Source organism: Protopterus annectens, chromosome 14.part0, assembly GCF_019279795.1.
Source record: "Protopterus annectens isolate FY-2018-M chromosome 14.part0, PAN1.0, whole genome shotgun sequence".
Lineage (NCBI taxonomy): Eukaryota > Metazoa > Chordata > Ceratodontiformes > Protopteridae > Protopterus > Protopterus annectens.
In genome coordinates, this window is record NC_056748.1 from 1,023,241,429 (window position 1) to 1,023,261,894 (window position 20,466).

At 35.1% G+C, this 20,466-nt stretch overlaps 1 protein-coding gene across 1 annotated transcript in view; it reads right to left on the reverse strand.

The window, feature by feature from the left end:
- The window catches only part of HPSE2 (heparanase 2 (inactive)), a 2,291,060-nt gene that overhangs the window by 742,801 nt on the left and 1,527,793 nt on the right, over nucleotides 1-20,466 (reverse strand). Inside the window, exon 6 of the mRNA XM_044056830.1 lies at nucleotides 12,667-12,714. Within this exon, the coding sequence (XP_043912765.1) occupies nucleotides 12,667-12,714 (48 nt within the window). The remainder of the gene's footprint in view (nucleotides 1-12,666; nucleotides 12,715-20,466) is intronic.

The following is a 20,466-nucleotide window of genomic DNA, read 5'->3' on the forward strand; positions in this document are numbered from 1 at the left end:
AAAAAGACATGAATCACTGTAATGAATTGCCAGCTTTTGAACAATATCCTTGCTTTACTGGTTAGCAATGTATTTTAACACTTTTTCAGTAATTATGCATGACATGATTGGGAATGAGCAAGGAGACATTTTTACTGTCTACATGTATCAGAGTGCTTATGGCTTGCAACTGAATGGGTAAAGAAGCAGGAGAGTTCAGCGAGTGAATGAAATGCGTTACCCTACTTATTAGCACATACAGAAAACATGTGCATATATATCTACCACTAATAATAAGACTAATTTTACTGTAGCACTGGCCAGCAGAGAACAGGCACTAAGAACAGGACATGTAAACCACAAGGCAGAGCCAGTGCTACAAGGGTATGCCCATCAGAGTGGGGTTGGCACAATGGTTATGGTGTTTACCTTATAGACACAAGGTACAGGGTTTGATTCTTACCTTTGGGATAGGAAATTTGGCTATGTTTAAAATGGCCCACAAGAGTAGATAGCCTAATTCTAGCCCATGAATCTTTAAGGAACCATTCAGTATTCATATGGGAGGGTTAGTTTGAAGCATTTCTCCCAAAATGTGATTAAAGTATAACAGCATGATGCAACAGCAGGAAACAAGACACAGAAGAGACAACTTCAATCAGGATGCAAATTACATTCTTATGGATGCTTTGAGGACATATGGGAAACCCCTTACTGGAAATGAGATCCAAAACAGGGAGAGAGCGTTTAGGCTTTAAATCAATTTTTGGCTGACAGTACTGAAGTAAATGAGAAGTAGGGGGCACAGTGTATGACACTTGTCAAAATCAGTAACAGGAGGGCAGTACTCACAAATCAGTCCAATTACACACAAGGCTGCTACAGCACATCCATCTGAAATGTGAAGAAAAAAAACAAAACAAAACCAGTTCTGATAATGGCAATATGCCACCTGTACTTTTAATGACTAACTTTTGGAAATGTGAAAAGCCTGCTAGAGTATAACTAGCCCTTCAACACCGACACAGGTTGACTGATGGTACTCTTAAAAAGCATCATTTCTGTTGCTGACATATAAGCAATCTGCAGATGTGACAAACATTGCCTATACCTCATTCTTCTTAACTATTAAGTGCAAGAAATGGTTACATTGTCATCAAACGTATGCAACTCTGCTGAATGCAAAACAGAAAAGATGTTGCTACAATTTTCCACCCCTTTTGCACAAGTCACAGAAGTGCATAAAAAGTGATTATGAATTACAACAAAGTGGGAAGGGCTCCTAATTAGCATAAGATTGTCCTATTTACATGTCATTGTAGCTTCCTTTTGCTAAGATTTTCTCAGACTATTTAAAACCAGTGTAGCTAAGCTCAGTTGGTGTCCATGAATCGTGACAGACTTGCTCTTAAATGCAACCAGTGCAACTTCATACTACACTTAAGGGCAATGACTATAAATCCGTATTATTACCCTTAAAATAACCTGCATGTCAGTTTGCACTGCTGAAGGGATAGTCTGAGAATCAGTTAATACCATTATAATTTAATCAGAATTAATAAGAACACAATTATTTTTCATTACTGCTGTTGTCAGGTCTGCATACCAGTCACACTGCAACATTGCTGCAGGGAAAGATATTTGCCAGTCAGTCAACATACTGCTATTGCTTCAGGGAGTGAGGAGCCCATGTGATTTAATATGATGCTAATGTTAAGATGTGTGCATATGTAGCTGTGTTGGGGATGAATGCACAATACAACAATCTTTCTGTTTTACTGCTGTTTAAACTATCGCTTGATACTACTTTCTTGTATCTGATATTTGATGTATATTGGAAAATCATTGGAAAGGATTTAATATGTAACATAATTACCAATGATGAATCATTATTTTTGTAGCACTATTACTAATTAAATTAATTTGTAGCATTAACCTTCTTTTCCATGGTTCATTTCTCAGTTAGGGTGTCTTCTATGTAGAGTCTGCATGTGTTGGTGTGGGTTTTCTCTGGGTACTCTGGTTTCCTCCCACACTCCAAAGACATGCGGTACACTGACTAGCAAATCTAAACAGTCCATAGATGTGTGAGAGATACGGAATGAACTTTTACTGAAAGGGAATGATAAATCAAATGGAAAAGTACAAGGAGATTTATTAGACTGGCTGAACACATGGATATTGCAATACAAACAATACACAAAAAAGTTTAATTTGACCTCATTCACTTACAGAAGACTAAATGAAGACCACCTTCTCTTTTTTTCCATTAATACATTCATTAAAAAAATGTTCTAAGCCAGTTTTCCTGGTGAGGGTTTATTAGAGAAGCAAGCTGAACAGGGCACATTACACTTTCCTTGCATTAAACCATTTGTGTGGACATTCCCAGGGAAGCCAAGAACTATATCTTCTCCAGTGTACCCTAAGTATTTCTCAGGATCTCAACATGGTGAGCACTATATACCTCAGCCATTTCCAATGACTTTTCCTAACATAAAGAATTAGATCTTCTCTGACATCCACCTTATTTAAGAAGGAAAGAAAGAAAAAGTTTCTTTGCGTAACGAAAGGTCTTGAGCTAGATAATAATGTGGTACTCCATCAAGTTTTCAGTGAATGAGGGTAGAATAGCATATCCACAGCTGATAAAACTCTTAACTTGTTTATCAAAATGTTACAGCATAGTACAGACGTTAGCAATATTACAAGCATCTGCATGTTTAAAAGTGACTGAATAATTATATAAGAGACAAAAACGATGTATATCATGGAATCAGTAAACACATAATGGCTCTCTAACTTGACATAGTCTGACTGCTCACTATTGTAATGTTTGCAGTGGGCTTTCTCAATGTTTGCAGGCACTACAGACAGTGTTTTCATGAATGTAAGACTTCACTACTCAAGCAGCTCAGTGAAGTGTTCAAATTTAGAACGGTTTATAAATGTAGAAATATACAATGACAGCAAACTCAAACAGACTTTTGTCAACTTCTGCTACATTTACCAATGTCATCATTAAAATGGAGGTAACAATAATAATTATGCCTCTAAACATCTGTGCCTCACAGTTCTAGGGCCCTGGGTTCAATTCTGACCTGTGGTTACTGTTTGAGAGGACATTTCATCTGTTCCCTCTTGCTGCATGGGACTTCTCTGGCTACTCTGGATTCATCCCACCTCTATAAATATGCTATTTGATTGTTCACATTAAATTCTCTGTATAACTATGATTGCTCACACTAAATTCTCTATATAACCATATGTTTCCATCCTTGCCCTTGTAACCAGGGTCACTGATGAAAGGGGTCCACCGACCAGCCCCCGTACCTGGTCAGTAAATGATAAATAAAACTAATAAACTATTCTTCTGTGGCATACCTAATCTTACTTTAGAATTCTTTTTGTGCCTTTTAATGAATGTATACATTTGTGATGAAATAGAACTTTGAGGTCAGTAAGTATTGCCAGATATTATAAAATATATACTTTGTCATCCATGGTTTAGAGACTGATGTATATTTTGATTAATACAAAGTGTCTTACGAAACATGTACAAGGAGAGAGCAATGGGTTCTGAGATAATTCAGTTTTTTGAATATCTATTTTCATTTTTTCTTCTTCTTCTTTTGGCTTTTCACGGTTAGGGGTCGCCACTGCAGATCACCTGTCCGCTCATGATTGGCAGTAGAGTTTTACGGTGTTGAGTTGCCAGCTCGGCACCCGACCTTCCACAGAAGAGACACACATGCACGCACTCACACCTAGGGCCAATTTAGAGTATCCATTCTACCTACAGCATGTCTTTGGGATGAAACCCACGTGACCACAGGGAGGACATGCAGACTTCTCACAGAAGGCACCACAGCCGAGGATGGAACTGGAGAACCTCTTGCTGTGAGGCAGCAACGTTAACTGCTGCACCACCGCGGCCGCCCATCTATTTTTATTTTTAAGATGTGTATATATATATATATATATATGTGTGTGTGTGTGTGTGTGTGTATATATATATATATATATATATATATATATATGTGTGTGTGTGTGTGTGTGTGTGTGTGTGTGTGTATATATATATATATATATATATATATATATATATATATATATACACACACACATATATATATATATATATATATATATATATATATATATATATATATATATATATATATGTATATAGATGTGTGCATGTAGGGAAAAAAAAAATCGCTGTTCTAAAAAAAAAAAAAATTGAAATAATACACACCCCCTACTTAAATATACCAACTCCGAGATCACACTACAGTGGTGAAAATGGCAAAGTAACGGAAGCGGCCAAGTGAATTCTTTCCCTGTGAAAGAATTTGCTTAAAAGCCACTTCGCTATTTGCATTTTCATTGTTTTAAGTTCGACCAAGATGCATTCGATATAATGCGTCTTCGGTCATCTAATAGGAACCATATATATATATATATATATATATATATATATATATATAGCTATAGTTATACATAACCCCATGTGCAAAATGGGAAGAAGGGGTTTGAGGATGGATATGTGTGTGTGTGTGTGTGTGTGTGTGTGTGTGTGTGTGTGTGTGTGTGTGTGTGTGTTTCCATTAGACTATTAGTACAATTAGTATTCTAAATAAACAATTCCTTAATTAAAAAAAAAAAAAAAATCTCAATCCAGAAGTGAGATTCATGCTGCTTGCTATCTCACTTCACTTCTCTCACTGGAATATAGCAACACGCCATGCCTAGTCAGTCAGTGATCTGTTATTATCAGAGGTAAGTGCCAGTACTGCTGCTTGAAGCAACAAATGCCTGGGCTTACCCAGCAATTTCTAGAGCTCACCACAGTGGACAAATGTTATGTTTATAGATAATTTTCTCTTGTAGGTAATGTTTAAAAATAATGCTAGAAGACACCAGATATAAACACTGGTAATAATGAATTGGACATATTGTCCACAGCAAACAGCAACAAAGAGACCTTTGGTCTAGTGAAACTAACATAGTCAACAAAGTGTAAATAAAAATAAATAAATTAACTTATTTTTATTTATTTATTTGTTTCATTGTTTTATTTACTTCCTTTTATTGTGATAAGGGCGTGGGAGAGTTACATGAAGAAAGAAAGCCCTCTTAAGAACCCAGATAATGATCAGTGATGTATATAAGTGTTATATGGACTTCCTGGGATAAGACTAATCAAGATGGCTGATTAAGCCAGGGCTTTGCATTGGTAATGGGACTAAAATAACAAAAATAATGAAAGCCCTCAGCTTTATGGTAATATGAAAATAAACCTGTTCTGAAGGGGTACAAGGAAAACATGGAGCGGCAAAAGTCAGGAGATACTGCATCTGTGCCAATCCTGTCAGTGCTGGAAAAACTTGGATGTGACGCGGAGTTCTGCAAGGGAACAATAGAATGGCAGTAGCAAAAACAGAGAGAATGCAAGGAGACTCACAAAAGGCAAAGGCTCAGGTATAAAATGCAGAACAACTGTTAAAGTGAATAAAGAGAATAAAACTGTTCAAAGATGAAACTGAAAACCTGAAACATGCATATGGCCAAGAGAATAGTTCCAGGAGATAAAACCTAAAAATCCCATGACTCTTGGAGAGAGCAGAACTGCCAGAGGTCTTTCAAAGGACAATGAAAAAATATTCAGACTGAAGGGCTTGAGCTTGAAATGATACATCAAACGGAAAGGATATATTTAACTGAGGATTTCTCTGTAACTACAGTCATTCAAAACAAAATAAGAGCTACTCACCAATGTGGAAAATAAACATAACAGAACCAAATTTAAAAGAGATAGAACTCTAGTAAGACTATTCCCTTAATCTGTCCTGAAGAAAAGAAAGTTCTTGTTAATGTAAGGGATAGGCTCAAAAGGCAAGAACTTCCAAAAAGAAAACAGTATTCATCATATCTAATAGCAAGTGCAGGAGATCATTATATATATTTCCGAAGCTGGGGTGAATTACAAAGGATAAAGGCACTATAGAGTGCCTACAAGGACTAAAAGGTTGGAGTAACCAACAGTGAAATGGAGCTGTAGTGGGTAAGCTTAAAAGGAATCAGAGTCTTAGATAAACTAATTCTATTCAACAAAGGAAACAAGAACATAAATCTGAAGCATATGAGAGCAGCATTCATTCTGAATTATTTCACTGTATTTGATTAAAACATAAATCATCTATACACTACTCCAATCTACTATATATAACTGTATGATGGATTATTTCGATTACCTGTTGATAAACTGGTGCACCTGTATCTCTTTTGGTTAGTACAGCCAAAGATTTCATGACTTAATAAATTATAATTCTCTAGAACGAATAGTAAACCATCCACTAGGGGCAAAACATTCTAGATTTTATCCCTACCAACATAGTGCACTGCTTGTATCACTATAATATCTGCATATTTGGTTGAATTTGACCTCAAACTAGTAACTTTCTTTTTAAATGTTTCAACCCCCCCTGCCAAAAAAAAAAAACACAATAAACTATTCTTAATTTAAGGACTTTAAACGGACAAGCCTACTCAAATGATGATACTTTGAGATTTACTTGGATAATCACCATCCCCTATGCAGTCTCAGCTTTTACTTAAGGAATGGAGTTCTATTCCACCCAAAACAAAGTGTATTGATCTGGCAGTCCGTACTAGAACCAAATATAATGGGAAATTTAAAAACAATCCACCTTAGTGGTCCTCCAGTGTACATAATCATCTCTACAACAAAAGGGAAAAATCATTTACAGTCCTGTAACAAATCTACATAATCTCTGTTAAAAAGATTGACAAAAAAAAAATCAAAGCTACATTCAGGAAGATCAAAACAAAACATGAAATGACACTAGTGTAGGAAGCAGGGATGATTATAAATCCTAATTTAAATACATGACAAAATTAAGAAATAACACCTAGCTGTGCTCTGGACTTATCCTAGGGTTACCACCTGTCCCACTTTGCAAGGGACCGTCCCTCTTTGGGCAGTTGTGTCCTGCAAAGAAATCTAAAAAATAGCAAATATCCTGAGATTTTAGGACAAACATATTTCCTATATTTTATGTAATAGTTGCATAAAACAGTTATTCTGTATCTGAAACACCTAAATGTTATAATAAACAGAATAAGCAACTAAAATGCTACACGAATAAATTTTTATTTAGGCAAAAAATGAATTTCTGTCCTTTGTACTGGCCATGAATATGATTTGCCCTGCAAAATTTGATGTTTGTACCAAAAATGTCCCACTTTGGGCATTTGAAAAGGTGGCAACTCTAACTTATCAAAAATGGCATACCCCGTCTAACTGAAAGACATAGCTAATATACTTACAGATGAATTTAATACCAACTTTACTCTAGCAGCAGTCACTGAAATTCTACACCCCTAAGATCATCAATGAATATGTCCTAATCATACTCTCAAGGACTACAAATACCACCTCCATGCCTCCATATAATTTGCCTAGATGCCTAATAAAAGGAACAAACATGACCTCATGGAAACTATTCTGAAACTATTACACTTAAGCTTAGCCAAGGATGTATATCCTTGAAGTATGGAAAACTGTTGTTATGGTGCCCCTTAATAAGGGGGAGAGGTTTCTAACATAGACACATTATGATCTTAAAACATAATGCCAGCATTACCATGCAAGCTGTCAACAAAATTCAAGAAATCCTTAATCTCTTGCACCATCAAAGATCATCAAGGAACATGCCCTGACTGCATTCTCATAGACTAAAAAAATCAGTTCCATGGGTCTGGATAACTTACCTTGATGCCTAAGAAGCTGTGCTAAATATGCTATCATGGAGTCCCTGAACTTATTTACCTTAAATGTAGCCCCAGAGTATGTCACAGATGTATGGGGAACTCCTGCAGTGATTCCCCCTCATAAGTGGGGGTCCATCATAAACCCCAGGAACTACAGACCCACAGTCTAACTAGTCTAATTTGTAGAGCCATGGAATGCATCATATCTGAATGCATAATGTACAATATCAAAAAATATCATACAGTTAGACCCTCAGCAGTTTGGTTTTGTTAAGGAGACATCATATCTATTTAATTTAGTAAACATCTTTGAGAAGGTCACAGAAGTAGCAGATAGTAGTCATTTGGTTTATGTAACCTACCTGGATCTAGCTAAGGTATATGGTACAATCCCTCATACTGGTATTGTAAGTAAGCTAAGAAACCTAACTGTAGGTACCTTATGTGGTAAGGTGGAAATCAAACTGTCTGAAAGAGAAAACTTGTACAGTTAAAGTGATAGGTGTTTCCTCAGAAAGTAAGACAGTAATTAATGGTGCACCTCAGGGTTTAGTACTAGGATTCCTCTTTCCGATAATATATTTCTCTATTTTCCAAACATATGGCTAGTTAAGTTTATCAATGACTGCAAGCTGGGTGTTTTGTTCAATCATCCTCCTGAAATAGTAACACCAAGCCACAATTAATCAATACAAACCAAAGATGAACTGAAAAATGAATATAATAAGGTGCATAAATGTGCAGTATTGTTGCATTTGATTAAAAAAAAAAACTCTCTCTCATCCTCAGCTTACAGTACAGCTAGTACCCCACTCCAAACTGATATGGTAGTCAGGTGTTCTTGGCATCTTGGTCACCAACTCCCTTTCCTTTGACCACATGTAACATCAGAAGTAAGGAAAACTGACATAAAGGTACCTCATCCGGGTCAAAAAAAGTTATAAACTCTATGTAGTCTGCATTAACATCACCAATTATAGAGCACAGTGTCACCTTTAGTATGCACCTATCCTGACAAATCATACAGCTATGAAGGCCCCAGCAATTCCTAACTAAAAGAATTACTGATTTGAAGACACTTGGCTACGAGCCATGCTTAAAGCTCTATTCTCTAGTCTTGGTCTTTTACAAATTCTTATTTGTACAGCTATATATTGTATTCTGTGTCATTAAGAATCCAACCATCCTTGACTTCTTGTATCTCCACAAGAAAAGCCACTCCACAAACACTAGAAGTAATAATTTGAAACTCCACCAGCATATAAATAAAACATGCTTGAAGGACAGACTTATTACCCACATTTTATCTCACCTCTGGAATGAATTGCCATTAATGCTAAATATACTGACAGCATCACATATTTCATGATAAACCTTGATAACTGGATGGCATTCCATAAATCTACCCCTAGCCCAAGCTGCTTTGCCGTTCTAGAAGTGTGTGTGTGTGTGTCTGTGTGTGTGGGGGGTGCATCATGAGGATAGATACCATCAAGGTGCAAATGGTGTCATGACTTACTTGCTTTGCTATTCTTTTGATCCTATATATCCCTGCACTCAGTCTAACACTATAATTTTTAACATTTTAGTTTTACATTTTATTTCTTTTATTTCAGCTAAGTTGGACACTGGCAATGTTCAAAACTTGTATGGACACTTGCTATTTCACTACACAAGCTGGGACATGGTGCCAGGCAGCTTTCTCACCAGGTGAGATGTCATGCATTTCGTGATGGGCCACATCACAGTTTAGCATTAGGGAGGAAGAAAGCATTAGGAGGGCAGCATGACCTTGACATCAGCAGTATGAAATGTGTCTTATAATGAATGTAGCGACTTTCTTATCACCATTTATATCTTTATTTCTCCAGCAAAACATTACTGACTGAAAAAAATCTCAGTTCAGTATTATCAGTTCCAACTGAGAAACTAGAAGCCTCCATTGAGGCGATTATCAATGACCTCATTGAGACCCTCAATCTGATTGTAGTATTCCCTGTATAAATCTTAATAGCTTTGTCTGGTTTCTGTACTACTTTGCTATAGCTATAGTTTGTACATATGATCAAAACACATTACCACAGCCTACCAAGCAAGCTCAAATCTTAGATCCATGAAAAAAAAATCCTGGAAATACTGCAGATATCACAAGAACATAATTAAACAGACCCAGTTTAATTTGGTTGCTTATTTTTTTCATTGATTATTAGCAAATTTTTTATTTGAAAAAGAAACAAATGGCACAGGAAAAAAAAAACATTAACATGTGTCTTATTATATTGTCAGTCTATTTTTCCTGTGTAGGCTGTGTGACACACATTAGGAGGATCTTCTTTCTATGCATAAGCTGTCAACAACCCAGTTAAACTATACCCTAATTTTCAGTATGTGCAAACATGGTTCACATTAAATAACTATAAAATTAACTGCCCTGAGACAAAAAAGACCAAGGGCTAGAGTCCAAAAGAGTTGCTCTCTGTAATTATGCCCTGACTCTAAAAGATTTCCTCTCAGGGTAAGTAACTTACTTCAGGGTAAACCTATTTATAAACAGGCTTACTCCAGGTGCTAGATTTCAAAAGACCTGCTCTCAGCATACGTGGTAATTTACACTACGAGGGCGTCTTTTGGAATCAGGGCCTCAGTTATACATGGATTACAACACTAATGCCATCCCAACCACCCCCACAAATATCATTACTACTACATTTACTGCATAGAATGCTGATATTTATGGAGGACCCTTTATTAAGTCATTCACTCCTTATAACTAACCTTAAGGCACACTGTACAGTTTTTCCAGTCATATCAAAGATGGGTAAGCTATGCATACCACAATAAGACTTGCCCAAAGCCATAGACATCCTCATGTTTAGATGTGCAGTTACTAGCCATCGTGTCTCTGAAACTATAGGTCTACTTCATAAAATACTCATTTATTTATTTACATTTCTTTACCAGGAAAGTCCAACTGGGTTGCACCCCCTTTTCAGTGGAGATCTGAGGAGAAAAGCTCCAAAAAAGCAACAATAATTATTATGTATACAGTTAAACAAATACACATTACTGTTGAATACGTATACATACAAGATACACAGACATGAGATAATGATGTATAATACTTGCTCATAAGGGAAGGAACATAATGAAATATTACACAATAATCAGTGATATTATAGTAATAATTATAGGAGACATAAATGCAAATATCAGTACAGCATTTCACATTTTAGAATATGGAATGTGTCAACCCAGTACCACAGAAACAGGTTCCCATATTCTGTCAGAGACCCAGGTTATATTGCCCCAACACTGAATTCTTAGACAAGGGATATGCTTGAGTTGTTAGAGGACAGCTCATTTATCTCAAAAGTGGAGCCTAGGGGCTTGCTACTGATACAGCTTACCTTTACAGAAATCAGGAAGTTCTTTAGCAGAGTTATATATAATATGAGTGCAGGAAGATAACCTGCAATGCACAAATAAGAGTGCAGCTAAAGTGCATTGATGTTACTGTATGCCTATATCATGGTGACTAGTAGTGCAGTAAAAATAAATATAATGGCTTATACAACATTTATCTTGTGACACTTCCTGTTGCATGGTGACCAAGCAAAAGTAGCCAGGAGGTTTTCTTGCCTGATGAAAGGATTTTGTGATGGGTCACATCAGAGTTTAGCATTAGGAAGGCATGCAGTATTAGGAGACCATATGGTTTTGATGAAGTATGTAATTTTTCTTATAATGAATTTAGTGAATTTCTTATCGCTGTCATACGTGTGCTGCTGTCTTTAATCTGCTATACTATTATATTGGAATAATCTGAAACAAGAGCATCCGAGTCTGCTACATGCTACAAGGTATCAAGGATGTTTACAAAGAGGATATTTGACTATTTTACTGCTAATCGTGCTAGAAGATCAGATCTGTACAAATAGGCATAATGCTCGTTTTTGCCATATGACAGCCAGCTAAAAATGCAACTTATGAAATACATTTCACCTGTTCTACCAGCAAATGTTATACCTATTTTCTTCTTGAATTTACAAATGGCCTACATGCACTAGAAAAAAAAGAAAGAGTAGAGAGAGAATAGATTATAATAACACATCAGGAACAGGTTATAGCAATAGCACATTATTAAAGTGTGTGAGGAATAACGCTAGACATACATTCTTAGAGAGGATATCTGCATGGATATCACCCAATAAAATTAGAAACTGGGTGGCAGAGAAAATGTTATGTCAGAACAGGAAAAAAAAAATGGCATCATAGCAAAAAATGAATATGTTGTATGCCACTGTTCACAGGATTAGCAATCAGTTTGAAGTCAAATAGACATTGACCTGTCCAAGCTTTCTGAATAATAATTTTAGGTTTCCCTTAAAAAGAGGCCATTGGTCTAGTGGGACTAATCCAGTCAATAAATAAAAAAATAGTAAAAACATGAAGTAATTAAAATTGCTATTTATTCCTGCTTTCCTGTAAATCTTCAGGTGCACAAATATTCACAACCATATCTTAATTTGAAACGCAGTGTTGGTGGCACTGTGAATAAGTTCTGTCCTGACAACAGTAGCTTGAAAAAGAGCATTATTTATGTTGTAACTTATTAAGAATTGGCATGAATTCTTCATTATACTGACCTTCAAGTGGTTGTCGGTACCAAAATAATAGTATACTTTTTGTGACATGCTGATTGGTTCTGCAGTCCACTACCATACATAGCTGGCTATGAGGACTATTTTATAAAGAAAACATAATTTTAAAGCCCAGTGTGCAAGGCATCTGTGAAAGAACACACACATAACCTGTTCCAAATGTGCTTTTACATGCCATGAAACTTACATTTAGGCATACATAGAAAATTACAAAAGATGAAATACCTACTGTTGCCAGGTCACTGCATCCACTACATGGCCAGCCATCTTCATGAACCTGCACAGAAAAGAAGGGTACCATTTTGTTAGTATTTTACTGAATCTTCTAGAGGATGAACTAGTATCAATCTATAACTACAATCTGGTATTATAAAGTTAGTAAGAACAAGTTAGGTTCCACATATTTCTCTTCTGGTTCACACTCAGCATTAGATACCATTTTATTTACCAGAACTGAAGAACAAAGATCTGCTCATAATACTCCTCTAATAATCATTTTATCATTTCTGACTGAAGACGATACAGCAATATGAGGGTATCATGTAGTGCTGCATATTAAAAAAGGTCAAAGAAAGAGAAGACTTTCCCTTCTGGTAATCTACGTCTACCTACAAGCTATCAACTATATTTCAGGCATTATCTTGTGGTTGACCATACATTTAATTAAGGTCCTATAATACATACATTCCTAAATACTTATTTCCATTCATCCAATGGAAAATAATTGTATTTACTTTTGATTCCAAAATGCTAAAAAATAATTCTGCCAGTGTTCATACATAGTAACATTAACAATGTTTTATATACAAGAACAACCACCAGTTGTTTGGGTGGATCTCTTACATTTTTTTGATTATAACTATTTATATACTGTACATTTATCCATACGTCCAAGTCACATCTGATTGCTATAGTGACCCCCTGGAACAGCTGTTGCCATCCATAGAGTTTACTAGGCAAGCCTGGTATGGAAATAGATTGTCAGCACTTTCTTCCATTTCATACCCACAGACAGAGACAGAAAGACACACTCATCTAAGGACAATTTAGATCTGTCAGTCTACCAACCACGTCATTGGGAGGATGGAGGAAACTGGAGAACTTGGAGAAACCCCACATAAACACAAGGAGGACATGTAAACTCCACACATACAGTACCACCATCAGGAATTGAACTGGATGCTATGAGGTAACAGCGCTACTCCACCAAGCCACTGTGTTTCCCTTTATATGTTGTAGAAAACACTAGAGACAACAGAACAATCAATTTTGCAGTAGTTTAAGAATTAGAACATATTTTAGTTTGAAAAATAGTAAAGACTTTATTTGATTATTTCTTCATAGCTGAGCAGGACCACTAGGTATGTCTGGATGATCTTCTTCTAATGACAACAAATCTAAAATAATGGAGAAAAAGGGCTACCCATATGATATACAATTACAGTGTTTAATAGAGTTAGTGAAAATAACAGTGTGGATAAAATGGAATAGTTCATTTTTCTTGTAACTAAAAACTACAGCAAGACAAGAGTCTTAGTATAAATAAAGTCCATGCTATAGACCATTTGTTTTTATATCTCTGGTGTATTAATTTAAAATTCACTGTTTTTATATCTCTGGCACATTAATTTAAAATTCATTGCATCAAAATTTGTGCACTACTTATCCTACTCATTTTGAATATTTCTACTTATGGAACAGACATATTTTTGGAAGACCAAATAAATTAATACTCCTGCATAATATACATAATTCATTTTCAACAACTTTGATAATTTTCTCATGTTTTTCTATAGCAAGTGTTCGTAGACCTCTAGCTATTCTGCACATCTCTCGCTTGTTTTGGGGACAATGAAACAAAAATGGTAAATTGGAATAAAAGAATGGGCAAATATAAAAATCAATAAATGTGTTACATTTTTATTACTTCCAGCATTTTAAATTATGTCTGATATCTACTTTGAATGTTTTTTTTTTTTTTTTTTTATGAAACATAAACAAAATGACTAGAGCTAAATAATTCTTTGTTAGGTAAAGGTAAAAAAGGTGAAAGCTATAATAACTCAAAAAACACTAGTACAGGAAACAAACAAAATAAAAAAATAAAATATCGGAAAATACCCAAAGCAAAAGAGTTTAATGACCAAAAAAAAAATAAACAGTAAAATACATCCAGAGGGCAAGGCCAAAAAACTCGAACTTGCTTGGTTATGCATGCAAAAGCAATAGAACTTAAACAACACTAGTACTGGAAACAAACAAAATAAAAAAAAAAAAGAAAAAAAAAACACCGGAAAATACCCAAAGCAAGAGTGTTTAATGACAAAAAAAATTAAACAGTAAAATGCATCCACAGGATAAGGCCAAAAAACTCGAACTTGCTTGGTTATCCATGTAAAAGCAATAGAACTCAAAAAACACTAGTACTGGAAACAAACAAAATTAAAAAATAAAACACCAGAAAATACTCAAAGCAAAACACTTTAATGACAAAAAACATTGAACAGTAAAATACATTCAGCTATAAATAAATCAAATTAACTAAGCAGAATAAATAAGTAAACAAATAAATAAGTAAACAAATAAATAAAAAGACATATCTGAATGTGTGTGTGTGTTCGCGTGCATGCAGTTAATTCTTTTGAGCATTGATTTTGTCATCAGATTACACTGCTATATTTTTATGTTGAATGCCAGTTTAGTTGAGTGAAGGGTTTGTTGATTTTGGTAATGACGGATTTAATGTTATGTATGTGTGTAGTATATCGGTGTGTGTCCAAGTGTCTTATGTTATGATACTGTTAGAGAATTTTGTTTTTGTCTAAGTTTGTGTATCAGGTTGGGATTATGGGCAGGAGCAGGGTGAGGGTTAGAGCATATCAATAATGTGGAGCAAGGGTAAAAATAACTTGTTTGTGCTAACCCAAACTCTAACCCTAAACATTACCTTATCACTAACAGTACCAGTCTGGCTAGTGATATTTTTGTTTTTTTACTTAACCAATTACAAAATTAGAACATTTGTTTCCTTTTCCATTTGGATGATTTTCAATTTTTTTCCTTTGGTGAGGTAAATTTAAATTTGCAGATGTCAAATGAGTGAGCAACAGTGATTTTTCAATTTGAGATTTACTAATATAAATGTGTTTATATATCTATATCTGTCGACAATAAAATATCAATAATTCAAATATCAATATGCTATTCTGCATACACTGAGCAATAAGCAAGTAAAATTAAACCAAAAAATACATTAAAATATTGTTTTTTGTGATTGGGGCAATCCCCCCTGTACCTCCACAACCCCTGCTAATTATATGTACTAACTCTGAGATGGTGCAGTATTGGGAAAAGGGCATATTCCCTAACCCAAGAATTGTGCAATCTCATATACCTGTTGACAGTCTGCTTAGCTGACTGAATTATGTAGAAGAAATAATTGTTGACCATGAAATATTTTGTAGTTTTGACAAAAATTGGTATTCCCATATATAGATAGATAAGCAGACAGATAGCTAGCTAGATTAATTTATTGTGCTTAATACCTTTAAATGGAGTCATATTTAAACCTGGTGCCCAGAACTCTTATGCACCTGAGTGGATATATTGCACAAACTGTGCTTTAATGGTCAAGTAGTTAAAAAGCATTAAGTCCGATAGTTCAGCTGTGCAACAAAAGGCAGTAAAAGAGTGAGATTTGTGGTTAAAAGACTGGTATTATCAATGTATATGAACATCAGAAGTTACAGAGATTCTAGAAAATTGTAAACAGCCTATATCTTAAAATTATACAGAATTTCCAAGTAGAAGTAAGAAAAAATAATACCTATACTATTATAAGGGGGGGGAGGCAAATTATCCAAGCTTTTAAATATCTACCTTTCTTTGTTATATATATATATAAATAAAGAAAATAAATAAACGTATGGGAATTTAGCACTAGATGCCAGTCTATATATTTTGAAATGATGATTTATTTTCAGTATATTAAGATACAAATTTGAATTGTACAAAATAAAAAATAGAAAAGACACCTGAATGCTGATTCAGAATTAATTAATGTTGCCTTACTTTTGTGGCAGGATGTTAGAAGAAAATTCTTGTCTTATTATGTAATATGACATGTGAAAAGACAATAGAAATTATTTGAGAAGAATATTTTAATATAAAGAATGAGAGTAATTAAAGATATACAAAGTCTGAATTTATATAAGCTCTGTGTTTATTTCACAGAACTAAATTAGGTAAAATAAGATGTATGTATAAAATAAAGGTAAATGATATATGTGTATTATATGTCACATTTATTTCTGTTTGTTCACCACAGTGGAGTACTGAGCAAGAGTGACCATTTTCAGACTCTGCCTGGGGTTCCAGTAATACAAAATAGCAGAAATGCATAAATAACAGACAGTGACATAGAAAAAGAAATACAAAACAACTTGACTAAAAGCTAGCGACATCAGAATGCAATCTGACAATAAAATGATAAATAATCAATCATAATATGAAATATGTACTACAGCAGATAAAGAGAGGAGAGGGTAGAAAGAACAGGAGGAGGACAGGGAGGGATACGTAAGTGAGGGGGTGGAGGTAGCAGATGGACAACAGAAAATAGGGAAGAGTAAGGGAGTGGAAATTGAAGGGAGGACAGTAGGAATGGGAAAGAATCTAGTCCAGGTCATCATATCTGTTTGAAAGGATCTTCACTTGCCTTCTTAGTGCAGGATTTATTTATTTTTTTTTTAATTGGGTTCTGAATTCTTGAAAGAAGGGAGCAGATCATATTTTCAGAGGGACAGTTTAAAACAACCCATACAGATGCAAAAATACATACAAGTTTGTAAGTATGAATCTGTTTTTTTATGCCAACATTCTTTTTAAAATAAAGTGTTTTGTGAGCTGCAGCAATTAGTCTAGGCCAGTGGTTCCCAAACTTTTTTGATTCTCGGCTCCCTTGTTGAATCCAGGTTTTCCCAAGGCGCCCCCCCCCACCCCATCAAATTCTAACAAGTATACTTTGCGAAATAATATATTTTTTAATTAAAATGGTTAGTTAGGTAAAAATAAATAACACACTTATTTAAGATCACAAAAAATGACATTATTTTTCCATCAGTTTAAAATTGTTCAAAAGATCAAGTCCAATTCAAAATTACATTCTGAATTGAAGTTGTTACATTGTGCATCCATTACCATTTAAAAGTGTGTGTGTGTGTGTGTGTGTGTGTGTATATACGTACTGTAAATGCCCTTATTAGTAATGTACTGCTGACCATCCTTCAGGATTTCTGTGAGCCCCTAGTGTCTGCAACAAGAAAAGGCTTGTCTGGAGACAAGCTGACCACAGATCAATATGTCCTAAAGGATCACTCAGCCATACCTGTTGACTAGAAAGACAGTCTTCCATGTTACCAACCTAACCCACATACACACCAACATGTGTGTTTACATACATAAACATAGACATATGGGGGGGGGGTGAATAATGCATATATAAACATTACAAGGACAGAAAAGCCCTACAAGAAAGCTTTGTCTGAAACTGCTACTGAATGCTACTCTGTTATATATACAGACTAATCATACCATTGGTGGCTGAATCGTAAAATATTAACCAATACATTTGTAAAGAAATACCACAAAATGGTGAATTTTTGAAAAGACTGGCCCCATATTTTTGCTGCAAAAAAATATCTCCGATCATTAGAAGCATGACCAACTCACAATCTGTGTTTGTCGATTGTAGGTTCTTGTTAAGCGGTGCCCCCAAAGTGAGACAACACTTGGAATTTCATTTACTGATGAGCTGCGAAGACAGTTTCATTGCTTCATAAAATTAAAAAGCAATCCTGATACGTCAGTCTGTCACTGCAAACATGATTACATTTTGAAATCACTGAATACATTCACTTACACAGACTACTACTCATATTAAGTTTTAGGAAAATAAGAACCTGTTACAATTACAGTCAGTCCATCAACCAGGACTTGCTAAGTTCTCGCTTCTAGCTCAATTGAATGATCATAAACACTGCCACTGATGCACTTTAAAACTTGCAAGAGGGTTTTCTCTCCAGGTCCTGATGAATAATTAGACTGAGTTCATATAAAACCACAGAACCGTGTAGCATGCCCTTTGTCATTTAGTAGACTCCAGACAATCCAACATTAATCCAGGAATCTTACTCAACAGCAAACTTCATAATTTTATTTTGATTAAACAAACATATTACAAACACAATATTGCCATTTAAAACTACAAATAGACAAAAATACCAACTGTCAACTTTCAGGTGGGCAGAAACAATAAAATAATTACATGACAAACTTCCGGCCTAGACAACGTAAACAGCAGCACTAGTTACACCACTCTCACTACTACCCAAACTGTTTAAATTCTTAAGAATATGCAGATCAATTTACCTGTCTGCGTTTTGCTGTTAACATAGCTTCAAACGTGTGTGTAAACTGGATCGACGGTTTTGGTCAACATTGTTCACACAAATTAAGGCTATCACTTTAAACACACAAAATTTTGCAGTCAAACTAAATGCCCAGAAAATACACTTTCATAAAATCTAAATTAGACACGATTTATAAATAAATATTTCCCCAGTAGTAAATCCACAGGTCCGTCCAATTCAGATAGGTTTGATGGGTTCACAATAAAAAGACCCAAACATCAACTTGAATGGTACCATTGCTATTAACACTCTAATACAGATACTGCACTTGTCGTATTTGTTTTAATCATGGGCGTGGACTTTCTTACTCAATGAGCCAGAATCCCGTCTACCTAAAAACAAACTAAACAACCATCCACTGCAGCCGAATCAAGTCCTCTAGGCCCACCCCCAGTCCAGGTTATCACTCTCTCATAACAAACTTCAAACACGTGCACGTATCAACCAATAACCTACACATTGGCCAAAATATAGTTATGTTACAGAACAATTAGAAATTCCAGTGAAGAGCTGTCACTTCTTATTCTAAATCTTGTATTGTTAATGGGATGAAAAGCCATCTGGTTAGTCAAAGTATACAACCTGCTTGATAAAGAAAAAAGGTGAGGCATTTTAACATAGAGATCTTGTCAACTTTAGCTCAAGTAAGTAGAATTCAAACAAAAACTGTTAAACAAACAACTGCAATTTATCTATAAGAACTGGAAGGCACTTAAATAAGAAATTCTACTGCACAGAACCATCCAAATTATGTACGTACACACACACACTCACAAACATACTTTACATATAACAGTCATGCCAGATTAAGCAACACACACACACACAGCTACAGAGAAATACGAACACTTGTGAGTTACATACGGACACCCCTCTATAACTGTGGTCTCTGTTCTGTAAAACAAAGCAGTTCTTCATGTAAGAAGGCACTCACTTAAAATGATACAAATATCCTTGCAAAATGAGTCCACTCTATAAAAGCAGTAAGCAGATTGTGACAACAGTGGGCAAGTCTAAATTTACGCATAGTAGGTCTCTAGGCATAGAGAAATCCAGCTTATAAACTAAATTTACTAATCTGGGCAAACGAAAAGTAGTTGTTAGTAGTATCAGATCTTTTGCACACAATACCAGTTTACTGATGGAACATTTCTGTCACATGCAATAAAAAATTTAAGAACCAATTATGCTCTCTGGAACCAGGTGCAGCTAAAATATTCAATGCACACCAACATTTTTTGTTGGTTTGTTTAACAGTTCAACTGAAATCATTTGATTATTTAGGTAGTGGGGGGATGCAAAGAACTGGTGAAAAATTTGTTTTTTGTAATTCTGACTGTTTACATACCATATGCTGACTAATCATGTAAAGTGCAACTCCCTTTCAGTTATGGATACGATCAAAGAGAAATTCAGTCCAGCTTTCAAAGAACTATTATTTAACATACCGGTTTTGAAACCAATTAGCTTTCAGAGAATTCTGCCACTTACAAAGTTTTTATTTCTCCTTCAGGGAGTGAGCACTATTATGACATTCCTCGCTATACTTTTAAAATGCA